Below are 21,435 nucleotides of genomic sequence, written 5' to 3'. Positions count from 1 at the left end.
CAAGTTAGCAACTTTCATGATAATACCAAAGGGTCATTGTGAGGGGCTTTTATCTCTCCTTGGTCTGATTCACAGACTATCACTTCCGAGAAGGGCTCGTCCTTCACCCCCTCGGGCGTGCATCACATTTCCTAACTTCCAAGTATCTTGGTTAATTCCTTTCATGGTCTGGCCGCCTGCAACAAACCCGCTTGAAATCACGGCCACGAACCCTAAATCTGTGCTATTTCCATCATCTTTTTCTTTATCATTCTTCTTCTTCTCGGAATTGTTGTCTATCTGAGTGTAAGTGAACTTAGACTTCATGACGTATGAGTTGAGCATTCCCTTCTCGGCCAGTTTATCCAGCAACCTTTTTAAATTTTTACATTCATTCGTGTCATGCCCTACGTTCTTGTGGTAATGATTGTTTTTGTTGCGATACCGGCCGAGCCTCTTAGCGGTTGCGGCTTCTCGAACTCAAATTTGTCTTTGATTTCCATCAGAATTGAGTAATAGTCATTGTTGAACTCATATGGGGGTCCGTACATCTTAGTTTTCTTTGCTTTTGTCTGCTGGCAGATGACCACGCAGACATCTTTCCGCTTGTTGTTTCCTTCTTTTTTCTTCCCCGCCGAGTCTTGCTGAGAAGGTTGCTTCTTCTCAGCCCCCTTGGCTGGTACTTCAGCTTTGGTGAGAAAACAAAAATTGGATGCTTCGATGTAGGCTTTGGCCTCCCGCAGCACGCTTGCGTATGTCCGAACCTTTTTCCTGACTAGATCAAACTTAAAACCATTATGCCTTAATCCGCGGAGAAATACAGAGAAAGCCATTTTATCCGGTAGATTATGAATTTGGGCTTTTTCTTGGTTGAATCTCTGCACATACGAACGCAACCCTTCGTTTTTTCCCTAGACGATCGTTGCCAGGTTAAGACTGGTGTTGCGAGGAGGTATATTGTATGAAAAGTTTCCCACAAATAACAGACTGAGAATAGTGAAGAAGTTGATGCACCCGATCGGAAGGCTGTTAAACCAATCCTGCGCCATGCCCTTAAGGGTGGCCGAGAAGCCTCAACACCATGTGGCATCACCCATGCTTTGAAGATACATTAAGTTCCTGTACGAGGTGACATGCTCTTCTGGGTTTCCCGTACCATCATAGGCACCCAGAAGTACACTCTTCACCTTTGCTGGTTGAGGAGAGTTGAGAATTTCTTGAGAAAACGGAGGAGGATTGTCACCAAGATTTAACAAACGCATTTTCCAGTCAATGGGCTGAGGCTACGCGACCGGTCCGGCCAAGTAAGTAGCCTGGTCGAACGGCTGGCCATAATGCCTGTACTGTCCAAAGAAAAGGGGATTAGGCGACAAAATTGCATTAAAATTTTAGGGCACTTGATACTGAAGTGGTTAAACTGGAATTAGAATTGGAGTACGATGAGCTTGACTTCTGCTAGTTCAAGCCGAGTTGGTATGCTTGTAGAGGGTGTTGTTTGAGAAATCATCCGACATAATTGGAGTGGAGGCCGTGTCCGAATAGGCTATTCGTTCACGCTGTGTATGCCGAATAAACTCCCTTGCATCCTTCCAACGTCGAGACGGCTCAGCTGCCTCCTTATGAGACTGCTTGGTCTGCCCCTCGGCCGAATGCGTTTTCTCGAGGAACCTGGATAGGTTCGTCCGTGGCACCCTCGGTGAACGTTCGTGTCAGCGGAAAGGGGTATTCCCAGCGTTCTCACCATTGGTCGCCTTGCTTTGAGCTTTCTTCTGAGTGCCCTCTCCTCCTCTCCTGAGCGGCGGCCTAGAAGAAGAAGGCATCTTGCTCTCAAGCTCTCTTCAGAGCTTGCTTAGGGCGAGCTGGAGGGAACCAGCAGTCATTGGAGGATCCTCGACCTCATGGTATGAGGCGGTCAGAGGATCACTAGAATTGATCGTTGCGACCAACGTCTCTACATGTCCGTCCTGACCAGGACCCAGACCAGTATTAGGTATCTGAACATCTAATGCCACAGCGGACGAGTATCCCCACAGATGGCGCCAAATGTTTCGGGTATTTTTGTGATTTCCCTTGGGACACTGGTCGCGCTCTCTGGATAGACGGCCCGGACACCTGCAAAACATGAATATCCCGGAATATTCGCCTCCGATGGTCAAGTTAGTAACCAGAAAACGGAAAGCCTAGAGAGAGAAAGTAGAGAGAAGTTGGAGTTGTTTTAATGCTCTATTGAATGTTATGTCACAATCCACCCCTCCCATCATAAATAATTGGGGTATTTATAGGGGTGGAGAATTGTGCTCATTTCGGTTGTTACCCTAGAATGGCGTGCACTAATTGGCAGCACAATCAAGTTTGGACACGTGTCCTGATAAGGTGATGAGTGTCATTTATGGCAATCATTTGTTCTCTTTTAGGGTGATTTTAGATTGCTTTTATAGTTCTTTTCATTCCTTTTTCTTTAGTTTTGCTCTTTATTTCTTTAGTTTGCACTTTCCTTAGTTGATTTTTCATTTTCGTGTATTTCTTGGTTTATTTTGTCTTTTTCCCTTTTATTTGTTTGTTTTCTTTCATTTTCAGGTTAAGATCGTTGTCCAAAGATTCCCGAGGTTTCTTCTCGGGTTTTGCATTGATTGGGATGCTTAGTGTCTTCCATTTGAAGCCCAAGTATGGAGATGTGCAAGTTCCAAGTTTCCTTAGGCCGTGCATTCAAGCCGTGGGGGCACCAATTTTGGTGTTGAACCCACCGTCAAGGTGTTTGGAATCTGCCATGTTCCGTGTTCATCAAGCACACTAAGTGGAGCGCACGAGGAGCGTCAAGTTGAAGGGGAAGAGCTGCCCTGCTCCCAGGTGCAGGCACGCGGTGCTCTGGCGCGGCCGCGCCTGTTGCTCCCCCTGTTCCGTACCCTCTTTTGCTCGGCCGGGCATCTTCTTGAAGAAGGTCGCGCCTGTACGGGTCTATTTTTTGATGATCTAACCAACTTCTCTTTGTTAGCTTTACTATATATAGATTTTTCTTCTATTTTAGGGGGGGGATTTGATTAGAGAATTTTGGAGATAAGAGATTTTTAGAGAGAGAATTGGTTGGAGGATTTTTCATTAGATAATTCATTAGAGAAGAATTAGAGAATAGTTTAGAGAGAGAAACTCATGGTTGATGATTGATTCTAAGCACATTTTCTTTGATTTCATCAAAGTTTGTAAGGATTTCTTTTACTTTAATGCAACCTTTAGCTTTTGATTTCAATTGTTTTGTTGATTGTTAACGTTTATTGATTAGTTGATTGAATTTGTTTGATTGAAATGATGATGATGAATTTGTTGATTTTCTTAGTTTTGATCTTGATTTCTTCCATGGATTGTGAGTAGTTTACTTGCTAGGGATGTGGTGAAGCATGTATGAGTGATGGATCATAGCTAATTGGGGGTTTTGATTGATTTTACATTGTGATTAAATTGGTTGATTGATTTTGTGCATGTGTGTGATTAGTTAAAGAGTAGCTAACTTTAATTGTCATACTAGATTGATTGTGTGCCTACATTGATACGGACCATTGATTTATAGCTCGATTTGTCGATTGAGCTTGGTTAGTGATGTTCCTAGTTAGAGTATTTCGTAGTTGGCGCTAGCTAGACCTCTAGGAGATAGCTTGTCAAGCTTTTTTGATTGCATTCTCTATCTTCCCTCGCAATACTCGAATTAATCAATCTCCAACCCGATTAGTGTGTGTCCATTGCAAGTACATGTGGATCCTAAATCCCTAGTGTCTTGATATATTGCTTTACTTGGTTTGATTAGTTGAATTAGATAACCTACACTACCATCTTACCTTTCGAAGTAGCTTGACATTGGCCATAGCAAACTTCCCCCCATTCCTAGTGGTTTGACCCGAACTTGCCTTATTACTAGGTGTAGGTTTGGTTATAAATTTAGTTTGACTGGAGGAATTTTAGTTTCCAACGACCTAGAATCCACCCTCCGTCATAAGGGCATCGTTTTGCGGCTTTCTCGGGATTTGGGCCTCCTGATGTAAGGTCGTAAGGAGGCCCTTTTCTCTCTTTTTCAGGTGCTCTTTGAGGGCTTGTACACATGTCATTTTCCTATATGGACACGTGTCGCCCTTTGATTGGGCCATATGTCACTATTGGATTGGTCCACGTTTTGGGGTAATTTTTACCCTAAACACTTACTACCATTAATTATTCCACAATCAAATAATTAAATATTTATAAAATTACACCTAGCACTTTAAAGCTCAAAATCAATATGTTAAAATACTTTTATTACATATTATACCTACATACAACAAATGTTTACCTTTAAATTCGTAAAACCAACTTCACACCAACAAACATCAATTTTAGGCCAACAACGAGCGTCAAGTCAATCGCAGTTTAATTCGTTACGCAATTTTACCTTCACAATTAGAGCTCCAAAAGAAGAATATAATTGTTCAATTAAGCGATTCCTAACATAAACACATGCTTGTACATAAGTTTTGGTTCATAAGACATGAAAATACTACTTCGAAATTTCTTATATTTCTATTTTTTTTTCAATTACATGATAATTAAACAACAACAACAACTTTAACCAATAGTAATTAACCATTTTATTGTATTCTTATTACCACTAATTATTCCATAACTAAATGATTAAATATTTATAAAATTACACCTAACACCTTAAAGCTCAAAATCAATATGTTAAAAATAATTTGATTACATATTTATACCAACAAACAACAATTGTAGACCAACACTGAGCATCAAGTCAATCGTAGGTTAATTCATTACGCAATTTTATCTTCACAATTAGATCTCCACAAAAGAAGAATATAATTGTTCAATTAGATCTGTACAAAAGAAGAATATAATTGTTCAATTCACAATTAGATCTCCACAAAAGAAGAATAAAATTCTAGTAAGCACATATACATAATTTCACCTCAACTACAACATGTATTTCTTCTCAGCCACCGATTTCAATGACTACTTACAATTTTCATTATTATAGATCTACATTTTAGGATGTCAATTCCCTAAAAAATAAAGTCAAATACATACTATAACTTACAAGATGAAGTTGAAAGCTTCATCCTTGCTCCTTGGATTGATGCTCCTCCTCCTCTTTCATCTTCAACAAATTGATGAATGTATCGATCCTCCCACAACCGAAAATATGGAAAAATTTTGGCTATTTTTTCCTTCTTTTTGGTGCTTCAATTGATGATGGAAAGCCGACCTTTATTTTTCCTTTCTTTCTTTCCCTTGGATTTTTTTCTCTCTCTTAGACTCTTTCTCTCTCTTGGGTCACATGACCATTTCTTTTTTTTTTTCCGATTTTTTTTCCTTTTTTTTTTTACATCTATTCTAATTTATTTATTAGTCCTTACTAGAGACATTCTCATCTCTAGTTTTTAGAGGCTGAAAACCCCTCGGTTTTTACATGAATAGTGTTTTTTTTTCATTTAATTACAAATTTTCCATTTGATAGTTACTCATGTTTATCAAGGTGATAAACAAGGTAAGCCTCTTGAAAAAATAAATGAAGCTATTTTATTTATTAAGATAGTGTATAGCTCATCAATTATAGTGATTTTCATTGACTAATGTTTAATTTGGTTAGAGTTGTAATTTTTATAGCTAACTAACAACATATCCAGCTAAAGGGCTTTTAAATAGACTTTTCCCTTCGAAGAGTTCATATATGAAAGAGTTCATGCACAATTAAACTATTGTCCGACACCAAGGACGGTAGCACTTTTTGAAGACGAGAAGCCATACACTTAGCTATGCATTTGTATAGATTATAGAACATTACAAAGGCTGATTGGATGAAATAGTGAAGTATTATTTTGGTGATCCACATTAGGGAACAAATTATAAAAAAATAAAAAAAAAATAAAAAAAAATAAAAAACGAGTCCATTCCTTAAGTAAATAACCTTGAGCAAAGAAAGATTGAAATTATGCAACCAGATAAAGGGATTTAATCACAATCTTTTGTCCTACACCAAATATTCTACTCCGTACGTTGGTATATATAAATTATGGTTTTGTCCTATCAATGTACAAGTTTAACAAACATGTCAATGTACAAGTTTAAAATTAAATATATAGTATTTAATTAAATATTATTTTAGAAATATATAAAAATGATATTACAAAACTTTACATAAATACATACTCACTCTATTCCAAAACAATCTCACTTTCAATAAGGATTTCCCTTCTTTTAACGATCCCTGACCGGATGTTAACCGATTTTTCTAAGTTGGTTTGCCACGTGTTGCCTTTTTATGTCTGATTTAATTTTTTGATTAAATAAAAGTAAGGGTTCCTCATTTTTCCTAAGTTGCCACCCTCTCCTCTTGAACAACCACCCTTCCCTACCTTAGGCTGACCCCATACCTCGTCCCCGCCTTAGCTTCCTCTGCTCCGGTAGCCCTACTTCCCCTTCTCGACTCTTTTTCTAGCCCTAGCCCCACCCCCTTTATTTCGTAATATTTACATTGGGCTTCAATTCGGGTCAGATTTTGAGGTGGGGAAATCGAGTAAAGGGTATGGGTGATCATGGTTGTTCAAGGGGGAAGGGGTGGGGACTAGGGCCGGCGAAGACTGAAGATTCGTGGGTGGGTGGGTGGGTGGGTGAAGTGGGGGTGGTTATGGCTGTTTAGGGGGACTTTCAAAGTAGGGGATTTTGAGGCAACAATGACATTAGCAAATGTCAATAGGTAATTTAGGCCCTTGTGTGATTGTGACGATGGGGACGGCAGGGGGTGAGGTTGGGTTGCTTCTCAAGCGGGGGGTTTTATCTTTGGGATAGTCGTAGGGGTTTCAAGGGTGGGATGGTGGTTATGGTGGGGTTAGGGCTGTCGTGGTGGGTTGTTCAGGTGGCAGCGTGTGGGAGTGGTAGCAAGGGATGGGGGTGGGGTTGTAGTTTAGACGGATACGGGGGGGGGGGGTTTTGGGGTGGTGGTTATGGTGGTGGACATGGAAGGAAAGTGAACAAGTTGGAGGAGAGAAAAAAAAAACCTAGTTTAACAGATTATAGGTCAAAAGGATCGTAAAAAAAAATAGGGGTCAACGGTGGGATAGTTTTGGGAAGATGGAGCAAAAGTGGAATTATTTATCTCCATTTTTTTTTTCTTTTACTTCTTTTTTACAAGTTACCCTTGGTTTTTAATATTTAGGGAATTTTGCATATAATTACCTTTTTAAAAAAAAGTTGTTAAAATCCACCAATTTTAAAAATTTTATTGCAACTTACCACCAACTGCCGAAAAGTGAATATTGACCACTTTCTCCGGTGTTGACCCTAGTCACATGTGTGGCATGTGATAATTAATGAACCCTAATTCCCTCCTTTTTTTTTCTTTCATTCTTTCTTTCGATTTCCCTCTTCTCCTCCTCTATTTCTCTTTTCTTCTGTTCCTCCATTGTTGATTGATGTTGCTTCTTCATTAATCAAGTGCTAAGTTTTGTTAGATATTATTGTTGGGAACCCTAATTATTGTTGATTACAGCTGCACCAACCACGAGTCACCCATCACTCACAGGTCGCCTACCACCATAATCTCTTTCCATGAGTCTCCCACCACCCACACTTCCCCACCACAAACCAATAACTAACTATACACACCCCCAAAATCATCCTTTAACCACCCCACCCACCCACCCACTTATCCACCCCAATCACGACACCCACCCACTTACCTGCCTCAGTAGAAAAACCCACTAGCCAACCCAACCGCAAAACCTACCCCAATCGATCGCGAAGTAGCTACCTACACCCATATACCACCATCACCTCGAAAAACCATCCAAGAACAACCCACGCACCCACCATAAAACTAATCCACTTCCCTTCAAAAACCCCAGATCTAAGTGGCAATTCCATGAGGGAGAAAAGGCACGGCAGTGACTTAACAAGTGAGAAAGAAAGAACGGTGACTTAACAAGGGAGGGAAGGGAAACAGAGGTGGAGAAGAGGGAAATCGAAAGATAAATTGTCATTTGGGGAGAATTAGGGTTCATTAGGGGGGAAATTGAAAGAAAAAAATGTCCTCAATTTTGCATGGGGTAGCATATCTTTTTCAGTTTATATACTTCCTTTGTTCTTTTAATATTGCATCATAGGGCTTGGACACAAGATTTTTCATAGTGGTAAAAAAGATTAGAGAATGGTAAAAATACAAAATTATCCATATGACTATATACATAAATTAAAAAAATCAAGTGTTGAAAAGCAAGAGTATATTAGGTATTTACACTTTGAACATAGATATTTCTTTTCCTAAAATGAATATGGTACAATATTTGTAAAACTTCCTTAAAAAGTGGTACTATATTTTAAAAATAGAGGAAGTAGATTAAATTACTAATTACAATACTCATTATTACTTCCTCTCTTGTTTCCTGTCTTCAACACTTTCTTTGTCATTTTTTAATCCCCTATTGCATTTTCTCAACGACAAATGATTACTATATTATTTTCCCTTAAAATTAGTGAATAATTCCAAACGTAAAAAACAAATCGAAACGAATGGAGAATTTAATAACATATTTCATGGTAAAATTTGTTCTTATACATTACTAAAAAAAAAAAAAAAAAATAAAAAAAATAAACCAATGGTCAAAGTTAGCATATGAAGAGTGAAAAAAAAAATCAAAGGTAGTAATTCTAGGAGTTAATTGACACAAAGAATCTTAACTGACACAATATATATATATATATATATATATATATATATATATATATATATATATATATATATATATATATATATATATATATATATTAGAATTTGGTTATTTGTAATCATTTTCGTTTCGATCTTTTGACTGTGTTTATCGATAAATAAATTTTTTTTTTGGTTGGAATAAATAAATTGATATTGAGCTAAAACATTTTAGGTAATTACGATATTTTTTTTTAAGGTTTTACTTTTATTTGAGCGTGTGTTTTTACTAACGAATTGTGCAAGCAACTTAGCTATGAAGTCACGTACTAATATGGATTTTTGATATACAAAAATGAACTAATTTACAAGTATGCATATGGTTTGATTAGATCAGATTGACTTTCATTTTTATATTTTATTACTTAGTGATTTATGATGAAAGATATGTTTCTATGATCTAATTTATAAGTATGTATGGGAAAATAAATAATAGAACGATTTATTTCATTCTAATAATTTTTTTAATCCGTGCATCGCACTGGTCTAATCTAATATCTTACAATTATAGCAAAATCACGACTAAGGAACAAAGTAGATGCTATGTAAACATGGCATTACAACCTGGCAATAAAAACACTTTTCCACCTAGTTCAAGATGGCAAGCCTTTAAACACTTCAAAAGCTCTGAAAATCTAAGCAACATTTTATATAATAATGACTAATCCAACAAGAATCAGGATAAGTTAAGGTACCTACTCCTGAAAGCTATCCTAGGCTCATCACTAATTGATAATTAACAAAGCCTTAACCTTAAAATGGAGGACCAAAAATCAAACTGCCGTTCAACAAGCTTAAAACCGACTCTTCTGGTGCCCTAACCCTCGAGATAATAAAAAGACCAATAAATTTTTTTAAAAAAATTTCAAAAACGACGAGGCAGCTGGTTATCTCTGATACAATTGCAACTGAGATGAGATCAAAAAACTGATTATCTATTTTCAGTAAACATGGTGAGCCCAATACAATTAACCTGAACCACATGGACCAGGCCAAAAGAAATGGGGTAGACAGAGTTGTAGGTAAGCAAGAATCGCAACTACATATTATATACAAGCTTATCAATCAACTCACAATGCAAGATTCTAAATTTCTGACGATCCAGCACATTAAAGACCCCATGCTTTCCCCAAGGCTGAGATCATCTCAATCAAAGAGGAACCTCTTTAAAATCCCATTTGCCCACCACCTCATGCGGGTAAGTACATCTGCCAATACATTACAGGAATTATCTCACAGGATCATGCATATTAGTCTGCTCTTAGCCTCAAAATCTCCTTTGCTGTTCTTTGTCGAAAATAAGGCATGTTTTCCTACAATAAGAAAATTATTTAATCAAAAAGCAGGAGTTTACATATTTATACCATATAAAATATACAAGGTTAGCCAATGTTGTCCAAAAACATGGGCAGGTCAGATTTAGGCAAGGGCATTATATTTCACTGTCAAGACAAGTAACAATTGAACATGATCCACCACCAGTTAGGATGTTAAGGAATCAAATGCAATAGCATGTAACGACAATCTAGCAATCATATTCAAACAAATTATTCTATCATATGTCAATGAAATCTGGAAAAGCACGGGGTAAAATGTTTTTTATGAAGCTCATCAAGGAAAGAGCATGTGGCCTACAGTGATTCACAATGAGGGTAGTCATCAATCTCATCATCTAGCACAACTCAGTAAATGTATATATACAAGTGAGCGAGCGACTGAGTTTAGGATGTTAAGCAACCAAATGCAATAGCATGTAACAACAATCTAGCAATCATCTTCAAACGTATTATTCTATCATATGTTGATAAAATCTGGAAAACCCCGAGGTAAAATGTTTTCTTCAAAGCTCATTGAGGAAAGAGCAGTGAGTGAGTGAGAACTCACAATATGCTAGTGTCATTCTTGCCGTTTTAAAACCTACCTCGTATTATGCAACTCTACCTTGTCAAATCCCTAGTTATCAATTCTCATTATAATATTGGGCTGCACAGCGTTGTGTCTCATTAACCTCTCACTGGAGAACACAATTATCACCTAAAATCAATGTATAAAAAAAGCTCAAGGCGCGCTGAAGCGATAGGGGTTATGCAGCGCCTAGGTGCGCCTAAGGCGTGCCTCTTTGAAGTGAGGGCGCACTATGTAAACTGTTGAAAAAAATTGGCAGAATTTTTCTTCAGGTGCGCCTCACTAAAATCGCCTCGCCCAGGCAAAAAAAAGGCGCTTACCCCCTATCGCCTTGCACCTCAGCGCCTTTCAAACACTGCCTAAAATTTGGGTAAAAAATCACATTTACTCAAATTTATAAAGCAAGAGCTCAACCAAAGATGCTAGATGGATGACATTGATAAAAGAATTCTGAATTGATGCTTAACAGTTTAATAGAATACAAACTTTTTTAATGGGAGATTCATCAATGAAATCGGCAACAAAAGCATCAGAACTCAAAAGAAAAGTAGGTGGCCAAAGATGGGGGACTTGAGGATTGCCTGGAGGGGGAATGAAATTTGGGTTATTAATCAAGGAATGGGGGAAGCTAATTTGGCTAAGAGCTATGTGATTTGGAAGAGAAGATTAAGAACTGAAGGGAGAGATGAGAAGTGAGAGAGCCAAACAAAGTTGACGCCATTGTTGAAGCGTAGAGGGAGATGGGTTATTGAGCTAAAGGTGATATATTACAGGAGCAAATGAAAAAGGTTAGTTGACGTGAAACAAGAACAATAACCAGACGATGCAATTTTTTGTTTTCACAATATATGTTTATAGTGGATCCCTCCTATATATTTTAGCAAAAGGGTGTGTAGCAAACAACTATATGGGAGAAAAAAGATATTTGTGGCTGAACTAAGCCCCACAAGCCTGATGAAAAATATCCACCACCTTTTATATACACCCGGATGCACATAGAGGTAGGTGCACCCATATTATACTCTGTTGAGCATAATTTCTGGGATTCATACTAGTTTTCTACCTCACAATGAAAACACTCCTTTTCAATATGGCCAACAATGGGATTAGAGTCATTAGCCACAATTCTTTTAAGGAAAAGGAAACATTCTATGCCAGTACCATAGACTACACCAGTTGGCAATTACAATTGAGGTGGTATACATCTAGACAGGCCTTTCTTCTTGATAAAAGAACTCGTGCACATATGCTCAATATGATTTGCTAGATCACAATTATAACAGAATACTTCTAGGTTCAATAAGAATGATCAGTCAATTTATATACAGAAAAGGAGCAGAAGGAATTCCAATATAGAGTAATTGCAGTTAACCCGAGTTACATACCTGGGAAAAATGTAGCCCCAAGCCTCTGCTATAAAAATCAGCATACTTGACCATAAACACACCACAATCAAACCTGTTCCAAAGCAGAACTTGAATTAAAACAAGATTTTTAACAATTAAAACTACAAACAAACAAAAAGTTAAAACAAAAGCAACCTTACTCCATAATGGAAACAGAATGGGAGGGGCAAAAAAAAAACCCCATCTACAAAATTTGGAAAAATAAACTACTCTGTATATCAGTAGCAGGTGTAGTGGGCATAGAGCTATAATTCATTCTTACATAGTTGCCAATAAGAGTACAAGTCACAATACTCTTAAAAAATAAAGAGAATTAATGTAAGCCACATGAAATAGCATTTCTCTTGATACTAGTGTTATCACCTTCACATTGGATTAATGTTATAGTTTATCCAGTTTTCACCTTCACATTCGATTAATGTTATAGTTTATCCATGAGCAGAAGCAAGACAACTCATATATGAACTATCTTCGTCTTCAAACCCCAACAACAGGTGAAGTACGCAAAGGTTAACTAACGGTTGTATATGTGTCATTGTCTCTCCCTTTAGAGATCCCCAACATCCTCTTGTCCTCAATTCAGATATATACCTTTAATATGAGATATTAACTTTATCTCAGCATGATTGGCATTCTTTGTTCTTGTATCATATAGATGGAAGACTACTTGGCCTCTTGACTATGAAATTAATTATCAATTAATAATTACAACATTAGAGCTACCAGCTACATAGACTTAAACCAAGATCATTAAACAGCTGGTTGTTAGCTTGTTTTAACTTGCTACGTAAACCTTTTTTGAAGTTCAGGTGATAATGTTCATCATCAAATCTCATAATGTTAAATTGTAAATCATATAACGTTACTAACTAATGTTTGGAAAACAAAAGATTCTGGTACACGGTGTATATGGGAACAAGGACTTGTTCTCATGGACTGCAGAACACTAAGTCTAATAATTTGATATAAACTATTATCATAATGTTAAGAAAGTTACCTTTCTTCAATTTATTTAGCCCATGTGAATACAGTGTCTGTTACGATATGTTTTATAAAAGAAAAGAAATTCTTCATGATCTTGCTATATTAGTAAATATTCTTGAAACTTTTAGCCACGTCATCACCAATAATTTTGATCCAGCCATGTCATAATTGCCTCATAACAAGGTACCAACTAAGTGTCCCTTCCTGATCGTCAATTTAAATAATTGTAAATACCCTGTGAATATTCTAGTATAAGACTTTTGTTGTATCTTCATATGAAGAAAGATCAAATGAGAAGGGGGTGCTTCTCGGATAAATACAAAACAGGTCAAGAGCTTTCCTTCTAGGAGTGTTAAAAACGCTTTAAATAAAAGGGGTGTTTTCGGCTTAATTGTATTGGCAATGTCAAACTTTTGATTGTACCACCTATAATCATATTGAGAAAGTCCCTAGCACAAACTTGGAGTATAGGTGAAATGCTGAAATAGTTGCTACAGGGAGGCCCAATAAAATGGACATATGTTCTCTGACTCTCTCTCAAATAGTAGAAATCTTAAAAAAAAAAAATAATAAAAACATAAATAAAAAAAATAAAAAATAAAAAAGGATGGCCAAAGTTCAACAAGTTTAGCCTAATCCAGACAAGATCATAATGGGGCTAAAATAGGAAAAATTCAACTAAGTAGCAATTAGATCTCTTCATAAATGGCTAAAGTCTCTAAGTGCAACTCTTCTCCACCAGCCACATTGTACTTAGGCATATTGCATCATCAGATGTATGCTTATCAATTACATTTACATCCAATCAGTAATTTTGACACTTATCTTCCTTCAAACTCTTCCATCAATGGGTAGTTCATTACAATTTGGGACTCCAGCCTTTCAAGAAATGAGTTTCTATGGGCTAGCCTAAATTTTATTGGGCTGTAACATCTACATGAAAGGTGCCTGCCATGGGCATCTACCAAAAAAAAAGCATTACTGATTCACTAAAGTTCATCTCAAAAGCTAAGCAATCCTGATTTTGATCAACAGCCATCTACAATTCGAATCACTTAACCCCATTTATAAAACCACTTACATGTAAACGAATTTCGGAAAATTGATGAACTTAATAATTCTAAAATCTAACATAATTAGATGCTAACATCCTATGTTACATGGACTCAAGAAAAGTCAGACACGGACACATGTCCAAATGTCGATCCGGCAAGTTCCAAAATTTTAGGACACGGGGACTCTGTCCGATATTTGGACACAGGTATGGGGACATGTCAATACGTCACTTAAATTTATATAAATAAATTATATATTACAAAAGTTTTAAATTTTTCATTATGTCTACCCCTATATTTTTTTTTATTTTGATTCTTTCCTCGGTAAATTCTCCTAATAAATGGCAATCTTCTTATCTCCCTCTTCTCTATATTAATGGTGGTTTTCGAACAAAATATATTTTTCTTTCATGTTCCTTTTTTTCCCTCTCCTCTCTTAATGGAAGTGTCAGAGTGCACAGCGAAGGATCGGACACGTGTCATGTGTCCGAGTCCGTGAAGTGTCTTGTCAACGCGGACACTTCGCGATATTAGCCGTGTCCGATCAACATAGCTAACATCCTTAAGACACCGGTATAATTTTCTCTTCACTAGCCATACCAAAATATTTCTTAAACTTCGTACTTCTCAATTTTATAATCAGCATCATGATTCACTTTAAAAGAAGATCAAACATCAATTCCAAAGAAGAGAAGTAATTGAAGGTGAGAAGAATGGAGAGCTTGGTGCAAATTAAAATGATTCACATGAATTTCCACAAAAATAATACAGTACATAAATAAAAATAAATAAAATAAAATAAATATCATCCAAAGGCATTCAAATAAATAAAACTTGTCCCACTGAGAGAAGAATCCGGCAAAATAAAAAGTTAAAAAAAAAATACCCATTCTCTTGTTCTGGAAGGTCTTCCACAAACTCTTGCTTCCATGAACTAACATCAAACTCTTGCCCGGTTTTGTCCTTGACTTCATCCGCAAAATATCTAGCCTAGAAATAAGGGCAAGAAGACATCTTTCAATCAACGCAAAATTCAGATGTAAATATTCTAGTTGATCAATGTGATTGGTCTACACACACAAAAACAAGGGAAACAAACCCAAGGAAAAGGTATCCAGCAGAGCTAATTGCTACATGCATTAAAAATGTGAGAAGAGAATAGAGTTGGAGGCTAGGTCAAATATGATGCTTTTCCAAGCTCACCTCAATATCTAAGATAAAAACAAAATTGAAGATTTACCTAACCAAATGTGAAGAGTAAAACCAAGTATAAAAAGTGTTCTAAAACCATTGAAATGATTTACATGAGTTGGACTCCAACTTTTAAACTTGATTTACATTTGGTAAATATCATATTATGGAAATAATGGCTGGATGTAAGAAAAGCTGAAACAATATAGAACCCAAATGCAACTAGAAGATTTAGAGAATGCTCAAACATTTCAAGGTTAAAAATGTTACTACTTTGTTTGTGAAGATTGCAAAGGTAGGTAATCTTTACAGCAACAATATCAGGACTTAATCCCAACGATGGGGACAACTACATGAATAGAGAGTAAAACTCAGCAAAACGAATTTTATAACACATACAACACTCTCAATCCCAAGCCTGGGTAAAGGAAATGGGTTGCGGTAGAATATTACTCCCTCTCTAGTGCTAAGAGCCTGAGACTTACAGCTCCAATGACCCGCTTACGTATTAAATAAAAAAGGTATACAACATGACGCACACACCCACAACCTCTCACTAACAATGCAAAGTACTATCATCTGATCTATTTTTTTTATATTATCACACTTGAAGGTTTAAGAAAAATTCCAAGACAGTTAGTAATGAAAGCGTACTGACAATTATTTTTCATTACATTCACATCTACAATAATTATATTTATTCCTCAATAAATCACAATTCTGTTAGGGTACAAATGCTAAACTCATATTAATATATTATTTGAATGCAATGTCAGGGGCAGTAAGCCATTCAAATCCTGAAGATTCTGCTGATGTTAAGTGAGTTAAAAGAGGAAGCTACCTGCCATATCCAGCAAGTAACCTGGATAATGATTGGCTCGATAGTGTAACTTTTGGTTTCAAAGAGGCAGATTACCATGCTAAAGATTATAACATGATAAAACTCTAATAAAAAGGAATTCAGTGCGACCAGTAAAACATAAGTAGAGGCCCCTGTCCTAGGATAACACTAGGAGCAAAAAAAAAGGGCATAGGAAGCTGAAAATATTTAAGTTCAGGATTTACTCTAAAGAGGCTTTTTCGATATTGATGTCTTGAAATTGATGTATTCTTTTATTTCTATTTCTAATAAACATATTTTGATAAGAAAATCTAATAAATTCATACAAGATAGATCTCTTGGCGTGGACTTATAACACATTAACAATTCTGGACCCAACAAAGGCTAATTGCGATACGTACCAATACTCTCAAAACATGAAGATCTCTTCCACCCAATGAGTCTAGATACTGAAATGTTTTATCCTTCTTATTTATGACTGCCAAACACCAATGCACTTCCTTGTGGATAGGAACAAATATCTGCCACGTTGGAACATTCAGGTTAGTAAGCACATAAATGATGAAATCAAATGACCATTGAGAAGACAAAAATCTACTTTGTCACACTCCAAGAGTCCATATCCAAGCTTCCTCTGTGAGGTCCATCTTCTGACCGCTTTATAGTCATAGCCATTTCTTCCACCTATCAGCTGCACTCATAATAATAAAAATAATAATAATAATAATAATAATAATAATAATAATCAATATTATAGTCATTTACCAGAAGATAAAGGGTAAATCATCAGAATAGAATAACCAATACTGGATAACAAAGAGTCCATTATTCAAAAGCACCGATATCATCAGAGACTTTACAAGGCAGATGTCACCAAAAACAGGCAGACATAACTGACAAGACCGAATTAAATTTTATACTACATCAGTTGTGAACTTTTACATGAAACACAATAAACTATACTTCCACCACAGAACCACAAGCTCAGATGTGCAGCAATCACATCCATTTGCAAAATTCATATCTTAACCACATCATACATACTGGTTATGTGCAAAGAATCATTTCAATATCTTTCATTTAAATGAAAAAGTACGCACAATCAACAACTATATACTAAAAGACACACCAGCAATGACATGTGTCATCTCCTGGTGTGTCCTTAGTATTTTTTTTATTTTTATTTTTTTGTGAAAAAAATCGATTATAGTATAAAATCTTATACACTTTCTTATATATGTTATAACAAAGATAATTACTTTGAATAAAAAAAAAATTTGATATACCTTTCCACACAAACCCAAACATTTAGTAACATAACTAGTTTGGAGCCCAGGCGACGCCCCGAATTATGTTTAAATATAAAATGAAAAATTACCTCGAGTTCAAATAATATTTTGAAACCATTACTTTAAGTTTAAATAATAAAATAAAAATGGTAAAATTAGTTAGGGATAGATAGAGAGATGCAATAGTATTTGTTTTACAATTAAGTAGGGAATTGCAAATAATGCTTAAAAACTTTTAGAATCCTTAATAAAAAGTTACAATTCATATACGAATGTTAATTAAGTAATAAAGTGACATTAATAGAGTAACAATGAATTTTATCTATGGTAAATCAAAGTGAAACTAGTTAGTGACCCGGATGCCCCGAGTTTGTTTCTCCTTTTTTTTTTTATGGTATGGAAAATTGTGGATATCACATAAATATTTTTTTTGTTGGTATAATACTTTTTCGCATCTGAAAAATATTTACCTTTGATAGGAAAACTTTGAATAAATAAATCACATTAAATACATATCGGTTACAAATTAAATGGTCAAAACAATTTAAAAACATTGTAATTATTGTAATTATTTATCGTTCTAATTGAGCCCAAAATAAATACATACAATTAATTTATCATACAATTTATAGTACGCATATTTAACATGTACATGCAATGTAATTACTTATGTGACAATTTGATGATGTGGCTAAATAAAAAAAAAAAAAAAAGTGACACGTGGCGAAATGACACTCATTGCCTTTGGGTTTTAATAATAATATTGATTTGCGACATATGTTAATTTATTTCAAAGAAGTACATATACTTTTCCCCTTATAAAAATAGTTGATTATTTATTGATTAGAATTCAAATTAAAGTAGTGTGAATATTTATTAATTTTTTAAGATTTTTTTTCTTTATTTTTTGTAAAATAATCAATTGTATTCAAAAGTTGATATTTTTTTTTTAAATTACCGTGCATGTCACGAGACCTAAACTAGTCAATATCAAATATGAATGACCCATGAGATCTGAATTCCAACATCACATAACCACCACTATATAATTGTTAGTCCTAGTAGGTCCATAGAACACGTCTGGGTCAAATCAGGTTACATAGTCTTGATATAAGGACATAATTATCAATTATGTTTTATTAAAAATAATTACTTCCTCGGTTTTTTATTAGATGCATTCTAAAAATAGAAGTTTCAATCTATATGCATCACTTTCCCTTTTAGTTAATAAATTCTCTCTATCTCTCTCCTATCACATGGGCCCTCTTTATTTTTCCTCTCTATCTCTCTATACTCTAAAAATTGCCTAGAAGTCCGCAATTACAAAAGTGATGAAACTAAATAAAAACGGAGTAAGTATAAATATTTACATATTACAATTTTACAATATGAGCTTAATATTAATATGTGTTTAGACACAAACCCAACCTAGACACTAGTCAATCATGAGCTTTCCCAAATTCAGCAGATGGCCCTCCAAAATTTTTTGTTAGGCTGGTCTTTGCAAGGCTTGTCCAATCCTCTTATCTGCTCCTCAATACATTGTTATACAAATTAAGCCATTGACTATTATCCCATAATTTATACAAGCATATGTATAACCCTTAATTGCACGTGTAATTCTGATAATCAAGGCTTTGTTCTTATATGCTTTAAAAAATAATTCTTAGTTCGATATGTACTAATTAAATTCAAACAAGGGCAACCCAAGTTCAATTCAAAACTAAAACAAAGTCTGATATGTTTTTGATAGGTTCAAATCATTTCAACTGAAAGGAAATAAGCTTACGTCCAAACATAATATAGTCCAATAGAAAGCATAAGATCAGCATAATTGGCCAGGGAAATCAATCACAAACCTTCTTATAGAAAAATGTATTGAAGAAATGACATGTCAAAAATTTATTCGGCTCTCTTCTTTCCCTCTCTTTCAGCAGTTCAAGATATACATTGATGACCTGCAACCCACAGAAAAGGGGGGGGATATGTCAGAGACAAACATGCTAATATCACTCTAGTACAAAGATGAAAAATTGGGAAAAGCAACTCACTTCATCATTCAACCATGCACCGGGTCTCAAGCACTGCAAATGCTCACCAGTGATCTGGATGTTGGAATTGTCATGGGTGATCAAAATCTTTCTCCTGCAGCAAAAGCAAACAAAAATGTTATACAAGCAAAGCAACACTAGTAAACCAAATGATCCATGTTTGATGCTTAAATACCGATTAGTATTTGAAAAGGCACGTGCAACATCTCTCTGTTCCTCTTCTGTCAGAGGCACAAAAGGCTCACGCAGCTTGCCCTGCAATTGCATAGTAAATAACATCAGTAACCTAAAACCCAGAAACAAACATACAAAAATGTTAATCATGTACAGAATGATAATTAGACTAGTCACAGCCTCAAAGGCCAAAGCAATAGCAAGGAAAATCCACCTCAGCTGGTTTACTCAGATCCTTTGGTTTCGCCTCATCCCTTTGTTTCCGCGATACCCGTAAAGACTGCCACTTGGCCTCTTGTATTTTGATTTCAGAATCTCTAGTAATTTGCCTAGGAGAATAATTTTGGTCTACATTAATCAGCAATTGTTTATATGCCTCACGGCCAAGTGCTACAACTTTACCAGAACGTTCAGCTTTGATCAAATCTGGCACCACCGAGAGACCTTGAATAGCACCATCTCTCAATGCTTTCCCATCTAATTCCCGGGTCTGTGGCTTCAATTCATCACCTTTCACCACTCTACCGTCATCAGAAACAACTGATCTTACTTCATGGCCATCTTCTACAATCTCCACCTCCTCCCAGCCCTTCAAAATCACATTTTCCTTCTCAGGCTCAGCTCCCACATCAATAACCTTCTTATCCTTACCTAACTTAAAATAGCGCAAAACCTTAACGGCATTTTGTTTCTTCTGCTCAAAAATAGTCATCAAAGCATTCCCCATCGATTCCTTCTCCCCGAGCCCACTACCCCTACGCTTTAATCCACTCGACAATACTCCAAATCTGTTCGACCTAACAGGAGCATGAACCTCCCTTTTCAGCTTCTCCGGTTCGGGATACCGACTTAACCACGAAACAGCACTGGGTGGTGGTGAAGTAATCACCTTCTTATGGCTTTGAATACTAATTCTACGTTTCTTCGATGTATGCAATTCAATGTGATTAAGATAATAATGATTATGATTCGATGAAACAATAGAAGGAGATAGATTACATAAACTAAAACATTCATCCACCCGCTTACGATTATTTGTTAGAGCACCCATTGGCTAAACCCTAACCCATCTACCCACAACAATTGCAGATAATAATAGCAATATATACCATCAACTTCGACAGATAATCAACGAAATTTGAGAAATATAAACCCTAAGAAAGAGAAAACAGAATTTCAATCGAACAAACAACTAAAGAATTCAAACCAGAAAGCGGCGAAATTGATGTCGTAAAAACCCTAGAAATTGAAGGAGAGAAATGGCAGGTAAATTTGAAATCGAAATTCGGCAAATTAGCGATTAGCGAAGATGGAGAATGGGTGCAGAAGGGATGTGCGTAATTTTGGGTGTTAAAAAAGAAATTGAAGATTAATGAATTTTGGGGGTTTAGAGAAATTCCCAATTTATGTCCTTGAGTAACCGAAGGAGTTTACTAAAGCGGCAAAGTGGCAATATGCAAAAAAGAATGGCGAAATTGGCCTCAACAGCACGAACTTTTAATAAGGTGTAAGTAGCAGCATGAACTTTGACTATTAGTTATATCAACACAAACTTCTTCATTAGGTGCACAAAATATCATAAATAAAGCTCAATACCAAAAATTTTACCGAGACATGGTATCTAACATTTTATTATCATCAAAAATCGTCTGGTATTGCGTGCCTCGATTTGTATGCGGAAAAAAAAATTATCAAACGAGATTTTGAAGGTCAAATTAGTCAATTATGAGATCAAATTTATGAAAAAAATTTACAAAAAACATCGATTTCCGTGCTATAAAAATGTCTCGGTTGGGGTTTTGGGACAATTTGAACCTCGA

General features: G+C 35.9%; 1 protein-coding gene across 1 annotated transcript; it reads right to left on the bottom strand.

Moving 5' to 3' along the window:
* Positions 1-9,606: 9,606 nt before the first annotated feature.
* Positions 9,607-21,031, bottom strand: LOC145583108 (ubiquitin-like-specific protease ESD4). The gene is made up of 9 exons (XM_081640260.1): positions 19,830-21,031; positions 19,617-19,696; positions 19,442-19,535; positions 19,250-19,348; positions 16,700-16,792; positions 16,503-16,622; positions 14,956-15,059; positions 12,010-12,082; positions 9,607-10,032 (listed from the first exon to the last, which is right to left on the bottom strand). Exons 1-9 carry the CDS (start codon positions 20,664-20,666, stop codon positions 9,970-9,972), a joined length of 1,563 nt encoding a protein of 520 aa, XP_081496386.1. The 5' UTR covers positions 20,667-21,031; the 3' UTR covers positions 9,607-9,969.
* Between the last annotated feature and the right edge of the window lie 404 nt (positions 21,032-21,435).

Source organism: Chenopodium album, chromosome 15, assembly GCF_948465745.1.
Source record: "Chenopodium album chromosome 15, dcCheAlbu1.1, whole genome shotgun sequence".
Taxonomy (NCBI): domain Eukaryota; kingdom Viridiplantae; phylum Streptophyta; class Magnoliopsida; order Caryophyllales; family Amaranthaceae; genus Chenopodium; species Chenopodium album.
The sequence above is the reverse complement of the archived record's forward strand: the minus strand, read 5'-3'. Positions and strand labels throughout refer to the sequence as shown.

What these genes read in the sequence shown, in the direction of transcription:
- LOC145583108 (XM_081640260.1), bottom strand. Translation starts at nt 20,666, where the DNA reads ATGGGTGCTCTAACAAATAATCGTAAGCGGGTGGATGAATGTTTTAGT. An exon ending in GCCTTTTCAAATACTAATCG is followed by an intron (nt 19,536 to 19,616) that starts GTATTTAAGCAT and finishes CTTTTGCTGCAG; the next exon opens with GAGAAAGATTTTGATCACCC. An exon ending in TTCATGTTTTGAGAGTATTG is followed by an intron (nt 15,060 to 16,502) that starts GTACGTATCGCA and finishes CCTTATTTCTAG; the next exon opens with GCTAGATATTTTGCGGATGA.